The following is a 20,198-nucleotide window of genomic DNA, read 5'->3' as shown; positions in this document are numbered from 1 at the left end:
AAATCCCTTCTTCGCTTGTAATAATTATGTATCCAGGAATGCCACACCGAGTACAATGACTCTTCTGCAAGAGGGTCCACCTTACTGTATGTTTTTATTTTAAGATGTTTTCAGCCAATCAATTATGAGTTTTTATACACGTGCGAGGAAACAGGAGCACCCGGAGAAAACTCGCACGCATCAGTGGGTGACACTCAATGCCTATACAGCAGGAAACAGATGGCGATGTCTCCACTTGCTCTACTGCCATCTGCTGTCGAGCCAGGGTATGGCACCTCTACGAAGACGGGAAGGGAGTTTCACAACCTCCAGTGCTGGATCACAGGCCACGTAGATAGCCACTACCGTCCGGCATATCCATTCTGCCTGCTCAACAGCGACGCCAGGCCTGAATGAACATCATTCCACTGTCTCGCATCTCAAAATCGGTCTCACCCCCTATGAAAATTCCAGTCTCTTTTTCTTTCAGATCTCAATTTGCTACATCCATCTGCACGGTTCACCAAACCTGTTTCATTCTGATCGGAGATCACGAGGGATTGAAGCTTCCTCTGATCCACATGGTACAACACCTTGTTGATCCAGCAAGGCATCATTCAAGTCCTTTGGGTCGTTCGGTAAAGTCACGTAGATAGGTTCAAAGAAAATAACAAAAAATAACAAAAAACTACGACGTTGACGAACGCTTGTGTTGCGATCGAAACGTCGTAATTTTTTGTTATTTTCTTTGAACCTATCTACGTGACTTTACCGAAAGACCCAAAGAATATGAATTCCTGCAGTCACGAAAGCTTTAAGTCAAGATTTATCATTCAAGTGTTAAAACTATTTTAGGACCGGGCGATGTTGCTAACGTGTAATTCTAATTGAGTAATTTACAAGGTCATTTTCAGCATTGTGATGTTTGGCAATTACAGTTACATCGATTTTTGTTTTTAGCTATGGGAAGAAACTGGATGAGGGGCAACCCACAGGGCACAGGGGGAGAGAGAACATACAAACTCCACGCAGAAAAGCATCCAAGTCAGGAATCGAACCCAGGCCCTGCTTGCTGCGACGCAACAGCATTGCCGCCATGCCACGCTGCCCCCAAAAATGAATCATTCCACACAAATGCCCCCGACCTCTTGACCTGGTGTGGCTCTGCTGCCTCTAAGGACGCCACGCTTGGCCTGCGTGGCCGACGCTTGATTTATTTTCTTGTGTTGCATCATTCCCCAGCCCTGACATCGGCAGACGTCACTGCCGCCGCTATCCCTGCCGTCATCGCTCCCCTCCCCGACCTCTTTCCCACAGACTCTTAGGTTTTTTCGGTTAAATTAACGTAGGTAAAAAATAATAAAATTAAAATTAATAAAAGTAATAATACAAATAAAATAACAAATCACGACGTTTCGGAGGCAACACAAGTCTCTGTCATCAGGTGGGACCGTCACAGCTAAATTTACTGTATCAAGTGACGGTCCACCTGATGACGGAGACTTGTGTTGCCTCTGAAACGTCGTGATTTATTATTTTATTTCAGTTATTACTTTTATTAATTTTATTATTTTTTACCTACGTGACTTTACCGAAAAAACCTAAGAGTATGAATCCTTGCAGTCACGAAAGCTTCAAATCTAGAATTAATACCCTCTTTCCCACAACCAAATCACTCCGTAAATGCGCTCGATCTCGGAAAGCTAGGCAGGCGTGAGCCGGCCGAGTGGCTGGATGGAAGACTGCTTGGAAATAGTCGCTGGCAATGTAGGCTCAGGCTGTCAAGTGGCCAGGAAATGGGTGCAGAGCAATGGATTGTTGAATCTTTACTCTTTGGTTCTTTCGGTAAAGTCACGTATAAAGAGAAAATAATAAATTAAATACTAGCATACGACGTTTCGATTGCAACACAAGCAATCATCATCAGGTATAAATGAAACAGAAACACAAATCTAGTATGCTTAGAAATGTAATATAATACAACAGAGAGTCGGATAACATAACAGTCAACACCCTACCTGGTTGATTACGTTCTTCCTGAGAATGCTCTGTGATATCTGTCTCTACTTATATGTCTGTCTATGTCTCTGGTTCTGTGTTTTATCTCTCTCTCAAATTTAGCATTCACAGGAAGAACGTAATCAACCAGGTAGGGGGTTGACTGTTATGTTATCCGACTCTCTGTTGTATTACATTACATTTCTAAGTATACTAGATTTGTGTTTCTATTTCATTTATACCTGATGATGATTGCTTGTGTTGCAATCGGAACGTCGTCTGCTAGTATTTAATTTATTATTTTCTCTTTATACGTCACTTTACCGAGAGAACCAAAGAGTAATTCCTGCAGTCACGAAAGCTCCAAATTAAGTATGTTGAATCTTTATTTAAAATCAGAATATGTATTTACCATGGAGAAATCCGATGAGCTTTGAACCCATCTGTGTGGAGCTTTGAGTGTAACCCGCCCTCCCCCCCACTTTTGTTCATGGTGGGTTTTCTCCAGGTACTCCGCTTTCCTCCCACATGCTCATCAATGGAAGTGGTCAAACATCATAATCATCTTGAAGCAGTCATCAGACACATTGAGGTTTTTCTGGGTAAATAAAGGGCATGATTATTATCGGGGTGGAGTCATGGCCCAGTTGTTAGTGCACCAAACTCTTCATTTAAATTCCTGGTCACCCAGCATGAAGTATAGTCAAACAACCCCCATGACCGACACAAATTAACAAAGCACTGCAAATTATCATAAAAATTACAGAACGTTGTCAAATCACCGCCGGATAATTGCCGTTCAACGCTCTGTTCGTCATTGGGTCCGTTTGACCATATTTCACCACACTGGTCCGCATGCATTACGCATACCCGTCAACCCCTTATCAGTGTCTACAATATTACAGACAAATTCAGACCTTATAAGTCACCGCATGCCCTTATAAATCTCAACGTTCATCCTACAAGATCCCATCACAAGGGGGAAACACAAACAAATGACCGCACCCATCCTGCGTACTGCCCTTGAACATAGGTCGGGCTCTCCCACTCTTTCAAATGTCTGCCTGTCGGCGTCGCTAATGTCGCTTTCTTCGCCGCAGGAGGTAACTCTGCCAGTGTCGCTGAGCTGTGGCGTGGCTTGTTTGGCAAATTGGATGTGGAAGTGTAGCCTTGCGCATGATCTGTACCCGAGAGCGTCATAATTCCGGATCAAATTTGTCGGCTGTTACGGGGATCGCGATTCTCCAGAGTAAAAAGAAAAGCTATCCCACGATTTTTTTTTTTACCGTATTATTCTATTTTTGCCCATATTGAAACGGCTGTATGTCGTATGAAACTGAAAACTCTATTTCCCTGTACAAGAATACGAGTAAACCGTATGGGTTGACAGCCGTGATCAAGTGATGGGAAGGATTCCCGGGGAACCGTTTCAGATGTTTACACGCCACCGACACGGTGCAGTGCTTTGACCACTGCACCAATCACTCCACCCCCAGACGTTAAAATTATTATCAATTACTCTCCAAGCTGCTTATCCTCCACCCTTGCCATGCAGCAGGATAACGCAATCCCTGAGGAGCAATTGCCGGAGGGTCCCCACGTCCCCTTGCATAGCCCCTCCACCGCCTACCCCCCTCCACCCTCCGTTCCCATCGATCGCTGCTGCTGCTGCGGCTGCTGCTGCTGCGTTACCTTGTTGTGAGCGTCCGTGTGCCGGATTACGTTCCTCAGCAGACGCTTGTCAATGCACGGCAGGCGAGACATCCTGAGATCTGCTTACACGCACGCAGGCAAGGACAACGTACACACAACACAAAGACAAGGGGTTTTCTGCAGCCTTGACAGACTGTTGGGGCAAGTGCCGTTAGCGAGCGCCTGCCAAGGGCGACATGGTACATGTGGGGGGTTGTTAAGCTAGCACCACGCCCGGCCCCCTCGCTCTCCCAATTGGTGATGTTTTACACTTTGCAAAAGGTACTTGCATGAGGCTGAGTTGACCTAAAAAAGGCCCATGACCGGTTCAGACACCAATTGATGTTATTTAAATTAGAATGGATGCTAACTGAAGCGAAGTTTCAGGGACTCTAGTGCAGTGTGCAAACTACTGCTACACCACTTCCCACGATAAAAAAACGCACACGTAAATGAGTGCATGCATAAACACATACACATAAACACTTGTGTCTGCAAATAAACTATAGAACGACCATCACCTTGTGTAAATTATGGAACAGATATGTAAGGCATCACAAAGAAGCATTTAGCTCGCAGTGGCTCATGCTCTAATCAGAAGCATAATCGCAAAATCCACGGTGATAAATTCAGCATTTGTGGTGTGCCAGCCTTCGTGTCAACTCCACCCCGGGATGGCTTCTTGTAATCGTAGGAGTAGTGAGATGTGTTTAGATCTTTAGCAGTGACCTTTTTACATGCTCTGACTGAATAACTTCATGTGACTCCGCGCAGGGCAATTACATGCCTTCAAGCGATTCTGAGTGGTCACGATTTGGTGGTCATGCTCTGATTTAACAAATTACATTTGGCTGTATTTTGGATGTAAGAAGCATCGTTACGCTACCTGCAAATATGTCCGTTGTGTTTATTTGATTTAATCATAATCAACTCTCACAATTCAAAGAGTGCATCGTGATTGCAAGAACTTATTTTCGTAGACGGCTCGATGATCCAACATAAAACACCACAGTCGATCTACTGCTGGATTAGGGCATCCCCAAGCCGTTGCTATCCCTCGCAATCCCGTTTCGCTCCCATCAATCTCACTTCACTAAACCTTTCCTATACTTTGCACTCCTATAGTTTTTTTTTGTATTCTTTGACGTTGTATCTTTCTGACCAGACCATATTGGACGTCTGTGAAAAAGAGCTTCACAGCTCATCGGATTTCTCCAGGTTGAATTACTGATTCTGATCGCGACTCCTGCACATGAACGGATCTCATCGCTTTATCTCCACGGTGGTCGTCTTCTTGGACGCATCGTCTCCTTTGCAATCCATCACCGGTCTCGAACATCGGCCACCCTCCCTATCTAGACATGTTCCAGGAAAACAAGTAACACTGGGGGAAGGTGAAATGCTCACTGCCAGCACTGAAGATTAGAAAAACCTCGCACCCACTAAATTATAATGATCCGTGCTGTACAAAGTGCTGCGCAAGCGAGATTCAAGGGCTAATTGAAAGTCTGCGCACGCTTGTGGAGGTGTACAAGAAGTGATGTAGGCAGTACGCCCTCTGCTGCTTGGAGTTTATATGTAACCGATGTGTTGGAATGGATACTGTATGAGGAAACGAAGACAACTCAAGTGGTGTGGTACAAGTGGTTCCCGCACTGAGCCGTGAACCCGACCAACCTGAGTTCGATTGCCAGCCACGGCAAACACCAGTGGCGAGTGAGATCTGAAATGCCGCTGGGCTCGCCAACTTCACCAACCCACATTGACCAGCGTGGTGCAGTTTGGTGAAATAACCCACGGAATATACACGGCAGTAGGAGGCCCTGATCTAGCAATGGATGTAGAAAGAGAAGCACATGTTACAGCAGGTGCCAATGCAGCCAGTTATTTTTGTTAGATTGGAATTGCTAGAATTTGGCCAAACTGTTCACTAAGTACCTGAATCGGGCGGATATCGGATACGGTTTATTGACGGGTTACATTTAAAAAAAACTATTTGCGAAGATTAAAGACACGAAATATGTTTTACAAGTGTTACAAATCTCAGACTCTTTAGAGAGGAACCTTGTGTAACAGTGTGATTCATTAATGTACAGACCCCGAGACATGGATACCCTGGCCATTGACCGAGCAACCCAACGTTCCTACCAGCTCCCTCCGCAGGAATGTGTTATATGGGCATTGTCTTTGAAACTGATTGGCATACAACATAGACAGCAGCCTTCTTTAGGGCCTTGTCTCACCGGTGTCAGACCAGAGAACGCCAAAAGGCGACCAGTACAGAGACAATGCCACTATCAGAGCATTTATAGCTCGGAGTGAACAGCTACAAAATGGGACCTTTTTTGCCAATATCAAAATATGAATAGGTGTTTACCCTTTCTGGCAATAACACAGGTGTGCTAAGATGTTCAAACACCAATTAGAAACATTTTGCGAGGCATCAAGTCTGCATTAACCCCAAGTACTTATGGTGAACATGCAAACCAAACATGATAATAAATGAGCATTGTCTTTGAAGTTCATTGGCCTACACCAGGGGTCGGCAACCTGCGGCTCCGGAGCCGCATGCGGCTCTTTTGAACCTTGACCGCGGCTCCGGGGCGGATGCTAGCGAGGGGAGGAGGCGCACTGTGACACCTGCTCTGGCGTTGCCGCTGCTGACAGGTCGCCGCTCCGCTCCACACTGCCCGCCCGGTGACAGGCAATAACGTTGCCGTTGCTTTGTCACATGTTTGGAAGAAGTAAAAACCTTCCTGGGCAGCAAAGAGCTCACCTTTGCTGAGCTGGAACAGCCAGAGTGGCTGGAAAATTTACATTTTATGGTAGACATGACAGCACATCTAAACACGCTAAATACAACCCTTCAGGGGAAAGGAGGCACAGCCCTGCACATGCTGGAGGAGGTTTTGGCATTCGAGCGCAAGTTGACAGTGTTTGTCAAAGATTTACAGAGAGGTACACTGTCTCACTTTCCCTCTTTGAGAGAGTTCAAACAAAGTCATGATACGATAAATTTGGAATATTTCAAGTCTGCAATCACCACAATGCAAAGTTCGTTTGGGAAACGATTCTGTGAGTTCAGAGAGGAAAAAACGACATTATCCTTCCCTGTCACTCCCCTGGCGATCGATCCATCCCTATTGAATATGACTGCATTTGCAGGTGTAAGTCAACCTGATCTTGAGATGGAACTGGCCGATATAGCCGACAAAGATATATGGGTGTCCAAGTTCAAATGCTTGACCGCTACTCTTGAGGATGTTGCCCGTCAGAAGGCCATTCTGGCTCAGAATCATAAATGGAGTGATATTGAAAACCTTCCCAAACAGGACAAACTTGTATTCGAAACATGGAATGCCATCCCCAACACTTATATAAACATGAAAAAGTATGCATTTGGAGTCCTGTCGATCTTCGGCTCCACATATGTATGTGAGCAGGTCTTCTCTAACATGAACTATATTAAAAACAAACATCGATCACGCCTCACAGATGACAGCTTGCAAGCCTGTGTGAAAATGAAGGTGACGTCTTACAGCCCTGATGTGCAGACACTGTGCACTGAGGTTCAGGAGCAAAAATCCCATTAACCAGGTAATTTAGCTATTAATTTGCAAAAATATATTTTACATTGTTAAGTGAAAAAGTCCTTTTTTTATTCAGATTGACAGCTGACTGCACGATCCTATATATATAGCAATAAGGTAAGAAACAATATATGCAGTGTTATATTTGTTTTAAATGTTGCAATGGTTTTGCGGCTCCCAGTTTATTTTTTCCTTCGGAAACGGGTCCAAGTGGCTCTTTATGTCTTAAAGGTTGCAGACCCCTGGCCTACACCATGGGTCGGCAACCTACGGCTCCGGAGCCGCATACGGCTCTTTACGGGCTGCTTCTTGACAATATGTACGTATGTACAGTATGTACTCAGATGCATTGCGGCTCTTGAAATACTGAATTTTGTACCGAATTGGAAAGAAATGGCTCTTCTTGTTATTTAGGTTGCCGACCCCTGGCCTACACCATAGCCTTATTTATGGCCCAGTCCCACCAGTGTCAGACCAGAGAACGCCAAAAGTCCAACAATACAGAGATAATGTCACTATCAGGGCATTTATAGCTCGGGATGGGCAGCTGTATCATTGCCAGAGAGAGTAAAACCTCTTCTCAGTTTTCATACTTTGATACCGGCAACAACAAAAATCAAGTCCCATGAGAATATTTATTTTCATGTCGTTAGCGATGCTTGGTCAACCGCAGATTGCAAGATACATAAACCAACGGCGAAGTTTGTTGACAAACAGCAGCTTTAATAAGTAATCAAGTCTTGTTGTTGTAGCTGTTGTTGTTTGTAAAGCGATGGTAGTAGAGTAGTTGATTCCCCAAGTAAACGAAGGCCCGAGTGTGTGTGTGTGCATCGTTCCGTCTTGTACCAACCTTGACGGGTGTTCCAAACGGACGCCGCCACTCGCTCTCGCCCACGCGTGCCGACAGTGGGTCTTTAATAATTATAAGTGTTTGTTTATTACATTCGTAACACGACAACGGAATCTTGATTCAGATTATAACAGCGGGGGAGCGAAACACGACTACAGTACTCTACTGTACCACTCAAGGTAACTCGTTGTGGTGACGTCACGTCACGTGACGCGGCGGGCGGGGGGGGTGTGGAAGAGGCGGCGGGGGAGGGCGTGGGGTTAAAGGGCACGCGGAAGGGGGGGTCAAAGAGGAAGCGGGGGGGGTTCAAGCGGAAGCGGGGGGAGGGGTCAAAGAGGAAGCGGTGGGGGGGCCAAGATAAAGTGGGTGGGGGGGGGGTCAAAGGGCACACGGAAGGGGTGGGGGTCAAAGAGGAAGCGGGGGGGGGTCCAAGATAAATTGGGCGGGGGGGGGGTGAAAGTTACAGCGGGGAGGGGTCAAAGGGCACGCGCGGGTCGCCATGGAGACGGCGCCACCCGAGAGACGCCATTGCAGTGCTGCAGTAATTCGTGAGGTTTTTTTAGTCGTTGCGAGTGAAGATTTCGAGTAGAAGATTCAACATCGCGCGCTTTGTTACGGGACGTTTTCGAAGCGAGGCGAGTTGAGAATTGCGGCGGTGTTTTGAGTGTCTGTCATTGATTCGTAACTGCATCGTGTGGGGAGCGGTGGTGCAGCGGTTAGCGCTACGAACCCGGCGACCCGAGTTCGATTCCCGCTCACGGCCAACACCGGTGACGATTATTTCAACCGGTTCTGGGCCTCCCCTAGGTCGACTCAGCCTCAAACGAGTAACTGGTGTGCTGTGTGAACATCGTCACTGGGGTGACAAAGGCGGCCGGGCGTGGTGAATCCAAGTCCCGGGCGAAGCTAGTACCAAATCAATTAAACTTAAAACTTAAATTTTAATCGCAACGGTTCTAAGAGTTACCCTTGCAAAGGTATGTTGCGAGGAAGTCGTACTTCGAAGTTTTTATAATCGTGAACACCATGGTAATGTGGGTGTTGTTGATGGTGGTGGTGACGACGATGACGGTGGTGGTGATCGTTTCAGTGACACTTCTGACGGTGATGTTAGTGATGATAATTTTAAGTTTTATTTTGGTTCAGGTAAAACCAATTGGGCAATAACTGCTTCTTTTCGATGGGGACCTGGTTACAGCAAATAAAAACGTCAACAAAAACATCCTAAAAACAATTGTACTGGGTGGTCCAGATGTTTAAATAAATCTTACTTTTAAAAAAACTTTTAGAGAATTAAACGGGGGTTATAAGACATCTGGGCCACCCTGTTTAATAATGTTCACGATTATGATAACGATAGTGATGCAGATTGAAATTAAGTCATTCAAAAACGTGTTGTTTATGATGATGCTGTTTATTGAGATGATGAAATAAAAACTTAACACATTCGTACATTTTTCTTGTGCACCACTGCCAATAATTTGTTTAATGATGATAATGATATATTGCAGTCGATTGCCCCTCACAAGAATGGACAAGGGACTGATGCGCCAGGCGGAACACATTTGGGGAGCACTGGATGAGCTAGCCATCTCTGACCCCACCGCCTACAAAAATTTCATCCAGCACCAGCTGAAAGGAGCTCGCATCCCTTCCTCCGCAGCCATACCTGATCCCCGGCAACCAGCCGTCGAGAAGCTCCGGGCAGTCGCAGCCCCGCGTGGGACATTTCCAGCAACGATTCTCACGCGACCGCCTGGCGAAGAAGAGGAGGAGGGCATCAGCGACGGCGAGGATGGCTCCCGGTTGGCACTGAAGCTCACCGCTTCGCCCGCATGTAAGAGGAGGAACAATGGGAAACTGCTGATTGAGGAACTGCCCACATCTCCGCCGGAGAGGCCAGAACCCACGCCAATTGATTGCACGGAAGGCGGGCTTGCGAAGGAAAGGCTGCAGGTGACCAAGGGCTTGGCTATGAGACTCGCGCACGCCATCTCGTTCTGATAGCAGTAATAGCGATCATCGCGCATTTATCTGCGATATTTTGATGCGTCTTCTTAGGTTTTTTCGGTAAAGTCACGTAGGTCAAAATTTATGAAAATAAAATAAAAAACAAAAATCACGACGTTTCGGAGGAACGTCGTGATTTTTGTTTTTTATTTTATTTTATTTTCATTAATTTTGACCTACGTGACTTTACCGAAAAAACCTAAGAAGATGATTCGTTGCAGTCACGAAAGCTTCAAATCTAGAATTTTGATGCGTGTTTGCCTTTTTGTGTATGTTTCTGCGAGTGAGTTAGGGTATGTTTGTGTACGCATGCATGCCTTTTTGATTCCTGCCCATGATGTCTCTGAAGGAACCCAAGCACACTGTGCATCTGGAGGAAAGCGAGGACTGTGCTCCTCGATACATAGTGACCGTCTCCCTCCCGGATGTCACCACCATCAACGACTGCAACCTTGGCATCAGCTTTGTGAGCACCTGACGTTTCATTTCACAATTCTCTCCCATTGCACTGTATGCAAGTCGATAGGTTTATGTTGTAAGTCTTCGAGCCTCTATGTGAGTTTTTGGGTCTCTTGGATGTTAGTCTATGGATTTCTTAAGTATGTGTGTCTCGGCTTTTGTGTATGGGGTGTCTATGAGTGGCAGCTTCTTTATGAGATAAATATGCCCACTATTTCTAATACTATAATGTGATGCGCTGCTGATCAATATAGGCAGTGCAATATAAATAACAAATAACGTATTACATATTTAATTACAGCATCTTGATACGTGGTTTATTTCAGATTCTATATATATCCACATTGTAATTGTATAGCAATGATCGTTTGCGTTGGCTGTGTTTTTGGGATCCACGTTAGGACGACCTGCTACTGGAGGTGCCAGGAAAATACCGCTTGCACGTGACCTTCTCTCGACCAGTCGTTGACGTTGCTGGGTCCGCCAGGTTCTCGGCCAGAACGCGGACGCTCACCGTGTCGTTGCCCGTTGCCACGACAACAACCACCTGAGAAATGACCGCCGCTTCCGGCCCAAGCTGCTCATAGCAGGAAGACAGCGACAGCATTGCTAGATGCGCAAAATTACACAAGTTTGGAAGAAATATTCGTAGATTATGTAACACTTTCTAACATGCAATCAATTCTCAGAAGTATACAGTTAGCAGTGCTGTTTATGCGAGTGATGCGTTGAAAAGAAAGGGCACACAAAGCAAAATTGGCAAGCATAGTCCAGACAGTCATCCAGCCCACAATGCACCAGACAGGACAACTATCTGCCTGCCAAGTAGCGCACACAGTACACAAGCAATATTGTCCCACGTCCGACTGCATAGCAATATATTAGTGAATTCAAATCGCATGCAGCGAATTTGTCGTCGAAATAGATTAGTCACGTATATGCGAAATCGCATAAACCGAACCTGCATACAGTGAGGGAAATCTGTACAGACGCTAATGTTTAGCTGTCTGGGTAAAATGTGTTTGCATATTCTTGGTTCTTTCGGTAAAGTCACGTAAATAAAAAGCAAAAAATTAAAATATAAATAAGAAAATGTTAAAATAATAAATTGTTATTATTAGTATTTTTTTTCTATTTATGTGACTTTACCGAAAGAACCAAGAATATGAATTCGTGCAGTCACGAAAGTTTTAAGTCAAAATATGTTTGCATATTCGATACTATTGGTTCAGACTCCCAGAAGTGTCGGCTATGTAATGGTAAATGAAAAATGACTGCATTGATTACAGTTATGCTGCATGCAATTGAGCAAGGGCTTGGTCTGTTAGTGCAATCATAAATATAATTCAACTCGGAAAGGGACTTCTACAGGATATAATAGACTTGTTAATGTTACCATGCAAACACATTTGGCAGGGCATGATTCTCAATTCATCACATTCCATGTAGAAAATACTATTCTGCTCTGTCGACTAACCGCACCATCTAGATGCTAGACGAGTCAATGTTGCTATTTTCTTGGGTACATATTTAACGGAGTATAGAAAATACGGATTGTAACTGGTTAATGGGAACTTAAGCACAGTTGTGTATTTAAAAATATAACATTTGAACGAATGCGTTGAGGTTTAATATATATTTGTAAGCATTCTAGGAAATAGTACTCTGGAATATGAAGGTCGTTTGCTCTGAAATATAATCGGGTGCCATGTACGGTATTGCCACGATGTTAATTTCACGGTACGATTAATTAAATATCACGATATGACGATTATCGCGATGTCTCCCTGTGTCGTTGCATTTCGCATATTCAACATGTTACCGTCTTGTTTTTATGCTACGATGGATTTTAGGCACAAATAATGTTTAACCAAAAAGGTATTCAACTGGAGTTCGCTCGACATAAGCTCGTCGTGAATTTTATCAACTATTATTTTACTAGGTAAGGCCCACTGAGCCAATAGAGCTATTTTTCAGATGAACCTTATGACGGGGTCCCGAATAAACGGAAGTCAAAATCCTAATTAATTTATTTTTGGCGACTCCGTCCCACCTCGCACATAAACGCCGCGACCTACCTGGCGAAGATCATTGTTGTCATGTCGTCCTCGCTTCGCTTGGACGAATGCGCAGAAGAAACAAAACTTTGATTAGCACATCGTGTAGAGCTCGTCGAGAGGAATAGATTGCCGTATCGTTCGCCTTTAACAGACATAAAATGACGTCGCAACGCAGTTTATGCAAGAGCCGGGGGCTTATGGGACCCTGGGGTCCCGCACAGCTGGCTACAAATGATAGCTCAACGAAGTGGATTACTTACGTGAAAACTTATAGCAGCCAAATACTCTGAATGCATGTTTATCATTTTATTTGATTTCACCTTTATTTAACCAGGTAAAAACAATCCCTTGAGGTTAAAAACCTCTTTTGCAAGGGGGACCTTCTACGTGATTTTACCGAAAGAACCAAGAATAAGAGTTAACTATGCATTGAACTATAGTTGAGAATACATTGCGTACATTTACAACCGGCACCAGTGAACGGACCTGAACAATAACGGTAAATTTACAGGGTGCTTCAAAAAAATGTGAACACTTCTGAGAATTTGCAACAACACCACAACAAATGTTTGTGCCTCCGGCCCCTGGAGACCACCTGGAGGAGATTACAGGCACGCGTTGACAACGATGGCGAACAAGTGGGGAGACCCTTTGACTTTTTGAAGCGATTAACATGACGTTTGTTATCGTGTTACAGTGTAGAATTATGCGTTATTTTTCCCATTAAAAACGATAGTCCCGTATAAGTGTTAACCTTTATACAGGTAGAACCTCTGGTTACACCAGCCCACGGATTATTGTGTCCGTCCGTTCGTCGTGCAGGGTGGGGCTGGGTGGGCAGGGAGGGGCTGGGTGGGGAGGGAGGGGCTGTTCACCTCGTGGTGCCCTTATAAAACTCAACGTTTAACCTACTCACGCCGGCTTGTGCCCGCCCTCACAGTCGGACATATTTGCGGAATACACCGCGCCGCCGTTGACCCTGGCCATTGACCGAGCAACCCAACGTTCCTACCAGCTCCCTCCGCAGCAGGAATGTGTTTTGAAGCACCCTGTATAAACTAGGCGTCGGTGAATATGTATTTGACCATAGTCAGAAATACAATAAGCGCCCCTTGATGGCCGCTTAACTATAGTGCTAAATCTTGACTTAAAGCTTTCGTGACTCCAGGAATTCATATTCTTTGGGTCTTTCGGTAAAGCCACGTAGAAAAAAAGAAAATAATAATAATATCACGACCTTTCAATTGCAACACAAGCAATCGTCATCAGGTGAACAAATATGTCGGGAGAGCTGCTGAGGCAGGGTCTTATAAAGGTTTGAGATGGGTGTGGCCAAGGGTAAATGGGCGGGGCTAGATACATTATCCGCCCATTTACCAAGGACAATATGCAAAGTGTTAGGAGATCTCGCGAGAGTGAGAGAGGCTGTGGGCGGGGCGGGGAGTGTGGGCAGGGTGTGTGGGCGGTGCGCCATACTCTCGCGAGATCTTGGGAGGGGTGAGATCTCGCCCCTTGCCCGCGAGCCCGGGAAACCCCGCGCCTCCCTCCCCCCTCTCTCTCTCGCCTCTTGCACCGCGCGCCATCACGGTTCGTTCTGTCGGGAGCTCCGCCGGTTTCCTGTTGTGTATTCGCGTTTTCTTTCCCACCTTGCGATCATCGCCCTCGTGACGAGCGGCGTCGCGCCTCGGTCGCTCGCACAGCGCCTCGGCGAGGATTGTTTAAATTGTTAAAATATCGCGTGTAAGGTGTGTGCTCCCCTCCCAACTGTAACGGTGGTTATGGCTGGGTTAGGCTTTGTTGAGGCCTTTTCGCCCTCGGGGCACTGAGGCCGTGGTCGTCGTCCTCTCGCGTGCATTGGTTCGGTGCCCCCGGGGCGGGTTGCATTTGCAAATCCCCGTCTCGTGAATACGAGCGGTTAAAATTTTAAACACGTTTTTAAAATTGTGTGGTGGGCTGATTTTTTTCTTGACAGATTGTGAGTGTGGATTTACTCTCCCAATGCACCGGTGTGCTGTACTAGTAACGAATTGGTATATTCTGTTTACGTGACAAACCTTACAAATTGGCGGTGGCGGTTTTAACGACACATTTACGCGATATAACCCCAAAGAAAGCCGTATTATGGATGCTAATTGTCTTATTTATTGATGTCTTGCGGTTTATTTTAGTTGTGGCTGTCTGGGTGGTTTTCATTTTGAGATTTCGTATGTAGACGATGCGAACACGTGGCAGCGTGCAGCTTAACACTCGTTGAGTTTGGGTAGACAATGTAACCTTTTTGTTGGCTACATTAGACATTTTATCTTTCTTTATGCGACGCTGTTAATGAATATAACTTTAATGTTTAATATATTGCGCTTGTAACACACAACAAAACAACACTGAGCGCACGTCTGAGTCGTGAGGTGGTTTAAGTTCGTGGCGAGATCCCAACACTAGCCCCCTATATAACCCATTCAATCACCTTGAACAGTAATAACCGATCTGTGCTCCCCTTGGTGGGTGTCGATTTCTGCTCAGGAAGAGAGGACCATTCACACATTTTAACATCTTCGCGCGAGAGCTTGTATGTACAAATATATAACAACTCCCTGAAGCTGACTTGTATCCTAACTCTGCCGGTCCCCTCTCTGTGTGCTGTGTTTGTGGCCCCGCTACCCCGACCCCCACCACCCCGACCCCCACCACCCTCGCTGCAGATGCCAGGCATCACCGTGAAGGACGTGAATCAGCAGGAGTTTGTGAAGGCCCTCGCGGCCTTCCTCAAGAAGTGAGTGGGCTGCCGCCGTCCTCCCCCGAGCCTCTCTGGGCAATGGGGAATGTTAATTTAACACAGGGGCGGGGAACCGTTTTCTACCAAGGGCCATTTGGATATTTATAACATCATTTGTGGGCCATACAACAACATCAACGTAAAAATGAGCCTGTTATATTTGGTCAAATATTTAATTAACTCCTAATGTGATGGCTTGAACTGCTTCTCTTTGGCGAGGCGTGTGATGTTAGCTGGTATTGATGATGTTGCTACTCGCAACTGCTATTCAGGTTTGCTCCTAGATTAATTGAATTTAGTAGTAGTAGGCCTTCGCGACCAATATTATTCATGGTTAAAGTCTTTTTTGGGTTTGGTCGCGTAAATATAAATGTGTCTGTTAAACCCGCCACCAGCCGACACATCCAGATAGTAAGGTTTGTCACGTAACCAAAACGTGCCAATTCGTTGACTACTGAAGCTCACCCAGCGTGTTGGAGAGTAAACCCACAACGTTTACAAATTGAACACTGTGATGTTTCGGGGAAAGGGAATGTCTCGCGCTGCCTCCAACAACAACCAACTAGCATCGTAGGAAAATTTACGTGTTACCTCGGGCATCGGTTTACGCTATGGTTTTGTAGGAACAAGCAGTTGTACGGTGTGTCTCGGCGTAGCGTCACACAAGGCGGGATGCTGCTGGATGCTTCTAGATGCTACCCACCATGCGCTTCAGTCTTTGCTGAGCCTGCGTTCGCATCTCAAGTGTTATCGCGGACTATGCTTTACCCCCGATAATTATTATAACGCGATTTTTCCACAACGCGCTGTTCTTCAGAAACGCAACGACCACCGCATCATAGGAAAACAGGCTGGATTGAGTTTTTATTATTGACAGAACCAGCCCCCGCCCACGATGCTCGTAATTGAGAGATTGGTGTGTGTCTCGCCTGTGCTCCAGGTCGGGCAAGCTGAAGAAGCCCGACTGGGTGGATACAGTGAAGTTGGCCAAACACAAGGAGCTGGCGCCCTACGATGGGGACTGGTACTACGTGCGCGCTGGTACGAGCACAATCGTGGGCACGCAACCGAATGTACACTGAACACACACACGCGGGCGTGGACGCGCACACACCACCCTCCCCACTCCAAGCCGTATAAACTAGTTGGCATGTAATGTACATATGTGGAACTTATTTCACACTGTACGTAGCCAACCGTGCTAATTAGAGGTGCAGAGGTGATGACTACCTAAGCCCAGGGGTTCGATCGCCACAATTCAGTGTATCATTTCGATTTAAGATTCTTTTAGGGCCCAATCACTGACTCTTGCCACTCCACTCCCCCCCCCGTGCCACGTGCTCCCCGCCAACCTCGCGGGTCAAGCCGTATAAACTAGTTGGCATGTAATTGAGTATCCCTAAACCCAGCGGTTCGATCGCCACAATCCATTGTATCGATTTGATTCACGATTCTTATCATGACCCAATCACTGACTCTTTCCCCCTCTCCCTCCCCCGTGCCCCGTGCCCCTCCCCACCAGCCTCGGTGGTGAGACACCTGTACCTGCGCGGCGGCGTCGGGGTCGGCGCCATGACCAAGATCTACGGCGGTCGGCAGCGCAACGGCACCAAGCCGAGCCACTTCTCGCGCGGCTCCAAGAACGTCGCTCGCAAGGTCCTGCAGTCCCTCGAGAGCCTCAAGATGGTGGAGAAGGATCCCACCGGGTGAGAAGCCCAACTCCAGTAACCGCACGTTACGCCACCGCGCACATCTGCATGGCGACACGGTCACCCGCATCCCCCACGGCGTCGAGCTGGGTTTGCGCGTCACGCCTGCCTGCCAAAATCGCCTGCCACCTCAGCCGTAATTGCCCGAGATACGCCGTCATTCTATCATGCTTCGGTTGAAAAGTTTTGCTGGCTGGCTGGTGGGACGGATTGAGGGAGGCGACGGATGGATGGACACGTCTAAAGAAAGTGCGGGCATAGGTTTCAACCAATTGGGACTGTGCTTCCGATAGACATACTTTTGTCCACCTTTCTTGGCAAGGGAGTAATGCTTACGGTTTTGGACGTGTGCATTCATTTCCTTCTACGTGTAAAATTATTGGTGTGTTCCAGGCTTAAGCCCAGATTGTCAAGAAATGACACCCTGTACGTATTGGGGCGAATTATACATTTTTACTTTTCAGATTGGCCACTTTGCTTAGCTACGAGTGTACAAGGGGCGTAGTGGCTCGCACACTGGACTATGATCCGAAAAGGTTGGGTTAAATTGCTGCTGCAAGATCACATCAGTGGAAATTGGTATCGATAACCGTTAACAGTTCTAGGCCTCTACTGCATTAACTCTGCCTTAAAATTGAGTACCAGGGGACGTTTGTTTATGCAAGTGTCTGTGGGTAGGGGTGCTGTGGCAACTGTGATGTGCTGCGAGATTTGGCTTACCCGTTCTCCACACCAGGCTGTGATTATTCTTGGCAATTGATGTTTCTACGTAGTCTGGGCCTCCCTTAGGTCTCCTCGGCATATAATGATCACTTTACACCATTGTTTCGGAGATATTAGCCGTGGCCTGAAATGTACTCGGGATGCAGGGTTCATAGGGCATTGCACTAACAGCTTGCGCCAAGCGCGTCCTCCAGAGTTTAGATGAAGTGCGTATATCTGATTCCGTCTAAGATTGGGTGATACCATTTACAGATACTGCACTAAATAGGGAGAGATCGCAAAGAAAATCTAATTTTAGGAAGTCTATGTCAATAACATTCTCTGTAAAGTATCACTTTCATAATATTCAGTTGCCTGTTGAGAGTCAATGGATCATTCGAAGTCACACTCACAATATCTTAACTCAGGAAATACTCACCGAGTCTCAAGACTCTCACGAGGGTTCTGCATCGAGATGTTTGGCACCATTTGCCTCAAATGAGCATTTGGCTTCATGTGGGAGGAAACTCGGCAACCCGGAGAAATCTCACCCATTTGAGAGCATTACACTCAAAGCTCTGCTCGGGTAGATTTGAAAATCCATCCCTTTACGGGCTTCCGACCACCTCGCAGCGCAGTGTGCCACATTTGTATGTTTGTAAGAGTGCGGAAGTGTAGGGTGGTTTTTTGTTATTTCACACTTTGCATTGGGGGGGGGGTAGATGGGCAGCAGATGTGGTGGTTTATCCGCACGCTGGGGTTCGGGGGAGCGGGAACTGTGTTGCTGACTCGGTGCCGTTTGTGTGTTCTTTACAGGGGAAGGAGGCTGACACCCACAGGGCAGAGGGACCTCGACAGAATCGCTGGACAGGTACGCACATTCGCACACGCGACAACCACCGTTCACACCTCCGATTAGCACGTTTGGCCACGTACGGTGCTAAAGTTGGACATGCGCCACTTAAATGGTGGCAGTGACGTCCCCACGGCACCTGTGCCAGGGTTAATTGACTGTGCGGTGACTGGCGGCACCTTGATACGTGTTATCCACCCAGTGCTCTTGCTTGTTGGGAGCTATTGTGCACACATACATGCAACGAGTACATTCTAGTAAAACCTCACTCGCGTGCTCTTAAGGGGGGGGGGGGGGGCTGGTTAAATTGATCACCAGGTGTGCGGGAATAGTGAATGTTGCATCTTCGGGGGAAAATTGGGACTGTTATATTGAGGTTTTACTGTAAACGTGTTTGTACACGCAAACGTGTATACAAATAATTGCGTATGCATAATACACATGAATGTTCATTTAGCTAGATATACCCACAAACATAAGTGGAAAATTACCGATCTGGGTGACCCTGGAGGGCATGAGCAAAACTATAGACGGTGAATCTATGTCAATGATAGCCTTTATTTACACATTATTTATTCACCAATCCATGCCGTAGTTTAACCATCTTCAATGGCACCTCACTGCTCTACATATAAACTTAAGCATGCATTTGTCCTTTTGTATTTGCCTGCTTTGAGTTAAATGACTTCTTGATTAAATAAATACACCTTCATGCTGTTCCTGTGTGGAGAAGGAACCTCTACTGGTGCAGTCATGTCCTTGGTTTGCTACATACCGCTGTGCGTGACCTGCTGGCATGACGTTGATCATGAACCGGGGCGTTGACAAAGAAAGCAGAACATGATCTGAAAAGTGTGCGAAGAAGGGCAGAGCGAGGTGCATGTTGGAAATTATACTGAATAGCTGAAAAAAAAATCAACGACCAGAATGCCGTGTGTCTGAGATGTGGGAAAAAAATTCTGCTATCGTGGAGGAACGGATAAGGGAGAGGCGTGTTGTCGACTTGTCTAATTGTTTACTGGCGCAGTCCGTTGATGGTTTCTCTGGGCGGGGCTCAGTTGCACTGGTTGCCCATTGACACTGAATTCAAGTGAAACTGCGTGTGCTTTTTGTACTCTGGTGTGTGCATGATGCAGGTTGCCGGAGCAACGCCAAAGAAGCACTGAGTGCGCGCACCTGTTCACTCGCATGGAAACCAGATAAATAAAATCCACATTCTCACAATGCTGTCGTCTTGTGTTGGTAAAATCTCGTGGTCGCATTTGTAGATTGTTGTGGGCCGGTCTCGGCCACGATTCCTATACCTGGCAACCCCTTATCAGTGCCCTACCTTATTAGACCAATTCAGACACTTATTGGGCACTCCGTGCCGTTATAAATCTCAAAGTTCAACCTACAAAGTTCCATTACAAGGGAGAAACACAAATAGACCAAAAAATATTGCCCTTATTGAAACGGCTGTACGTCACATGGACCTGGACTCAATTTAACTGTACAAGAATATGGGTTGACGGGTATGGAGT

The 20,198-nt window shown here is 46.3% G+C and overlaps 3 protein-coding genes across 6 annotated transcripts in view; 2 read left to right on the top strand and 1 right to left on the bottom strand.

The window, feature by feature from the left end:
* NKAPD1 (NKAP domain containing 1) overlaps window positions 1-8,327 on the bottom strand; it is a 28,278-nt gene extending 19,951 nt beyond the window's left edge. For 2 of the 4 annotated variants that reach the window (XM_078608123.1, XM_078608124.1), the window contains exons 1-2: window positions 8,110-8,327; window positions 3,670-3,749 (exon numbers count right to left, since the gene is read on the bottom strand). In XM_078608123.1, the coding sequence (XP_078464249.1) occupies window positions 3,670-3,741 (72 nt within the window). In that variant the 5' untranslated portion in view covers window positions 3,742-3,749; window positions 8,110-8,327. Of the gene's footprint in view, window positions 1-3,669; window positions 3,750-5,346; window positions 5,498-8,109 lie in introns of all 4 variants that reach the window. The other 2 variants (XM_078608122.1, XM_078608121.1) reach the window with 2 other exon arrangements.
* Window positions 8,328-8,589: 262 nt separating this feature from the next.
* Window positions 8,590-12,352, top strand: LOC144728588 (PIH1 domain-containing protein 2-like). The gene is made up of 4 exons (XM_078608120.1): window positions 8,590-8,744; window positions 9,621-10,065; window positions 10,469-10,585; window positions 10,980-12,352. Exons 2-4 carry the CDS (start codon window positions 9,640-9,642, stop codon window positions 11,127-11,129), a joined length of 693 nt encoding a protein of 230 aa, XP_078464246.1. The 5' UTR covers window positions 8,590-8,744; window positions 9,621-9,639; the 3' UTR covers window positions 11,130-12,352.
* Window positions 12,353-14,116: 1,764 nt separating this feature from the next.
* On the top strand, window positions 14,117-19,899 carry RPS19 (ribosomal protein S19). The gene is made up of 6 exons (XM_078608119.1): window positions 14,117-14,225; window positions 15,338-15,408; window positions 16,352-16,452; window positions 16,934-17,117; window positions 18,639-18,693; window positions 19,812-19,899. The coding sequence occupies exons 2-6, from the start codon at window positions 15,338-15,340 to the stop codon at window positions 19,839-19,841; spliced, it is 441 nt and encodes a 146-aa protein (XP_078464245.1). The 5' UTR covers window positions 14,117-14,225; the 3' UTR covers window positions 19,842-19,899.
* Window positions 19,900-20,198: the final 299 nt, after the last annotated feature.

The sequence above is a fragment of the Lampetra planeri genome, chromosome 29 (genome assembly GCF_965212315.1).
Source record: "Lampetra planeri chromosome 29, kcLamPlan1.2.h2, whole genome shotgun sequence".
Lineage (NCBI taxonomy): Eukaryota > Metazoa > Chordata > Hyperoartia > Petromyzontiformes > Petromyzontidae > Lampetra > Lampetra planeri.
This window is presented reverse-complemented; position numbering and strand designations above follow the sequence as displayed.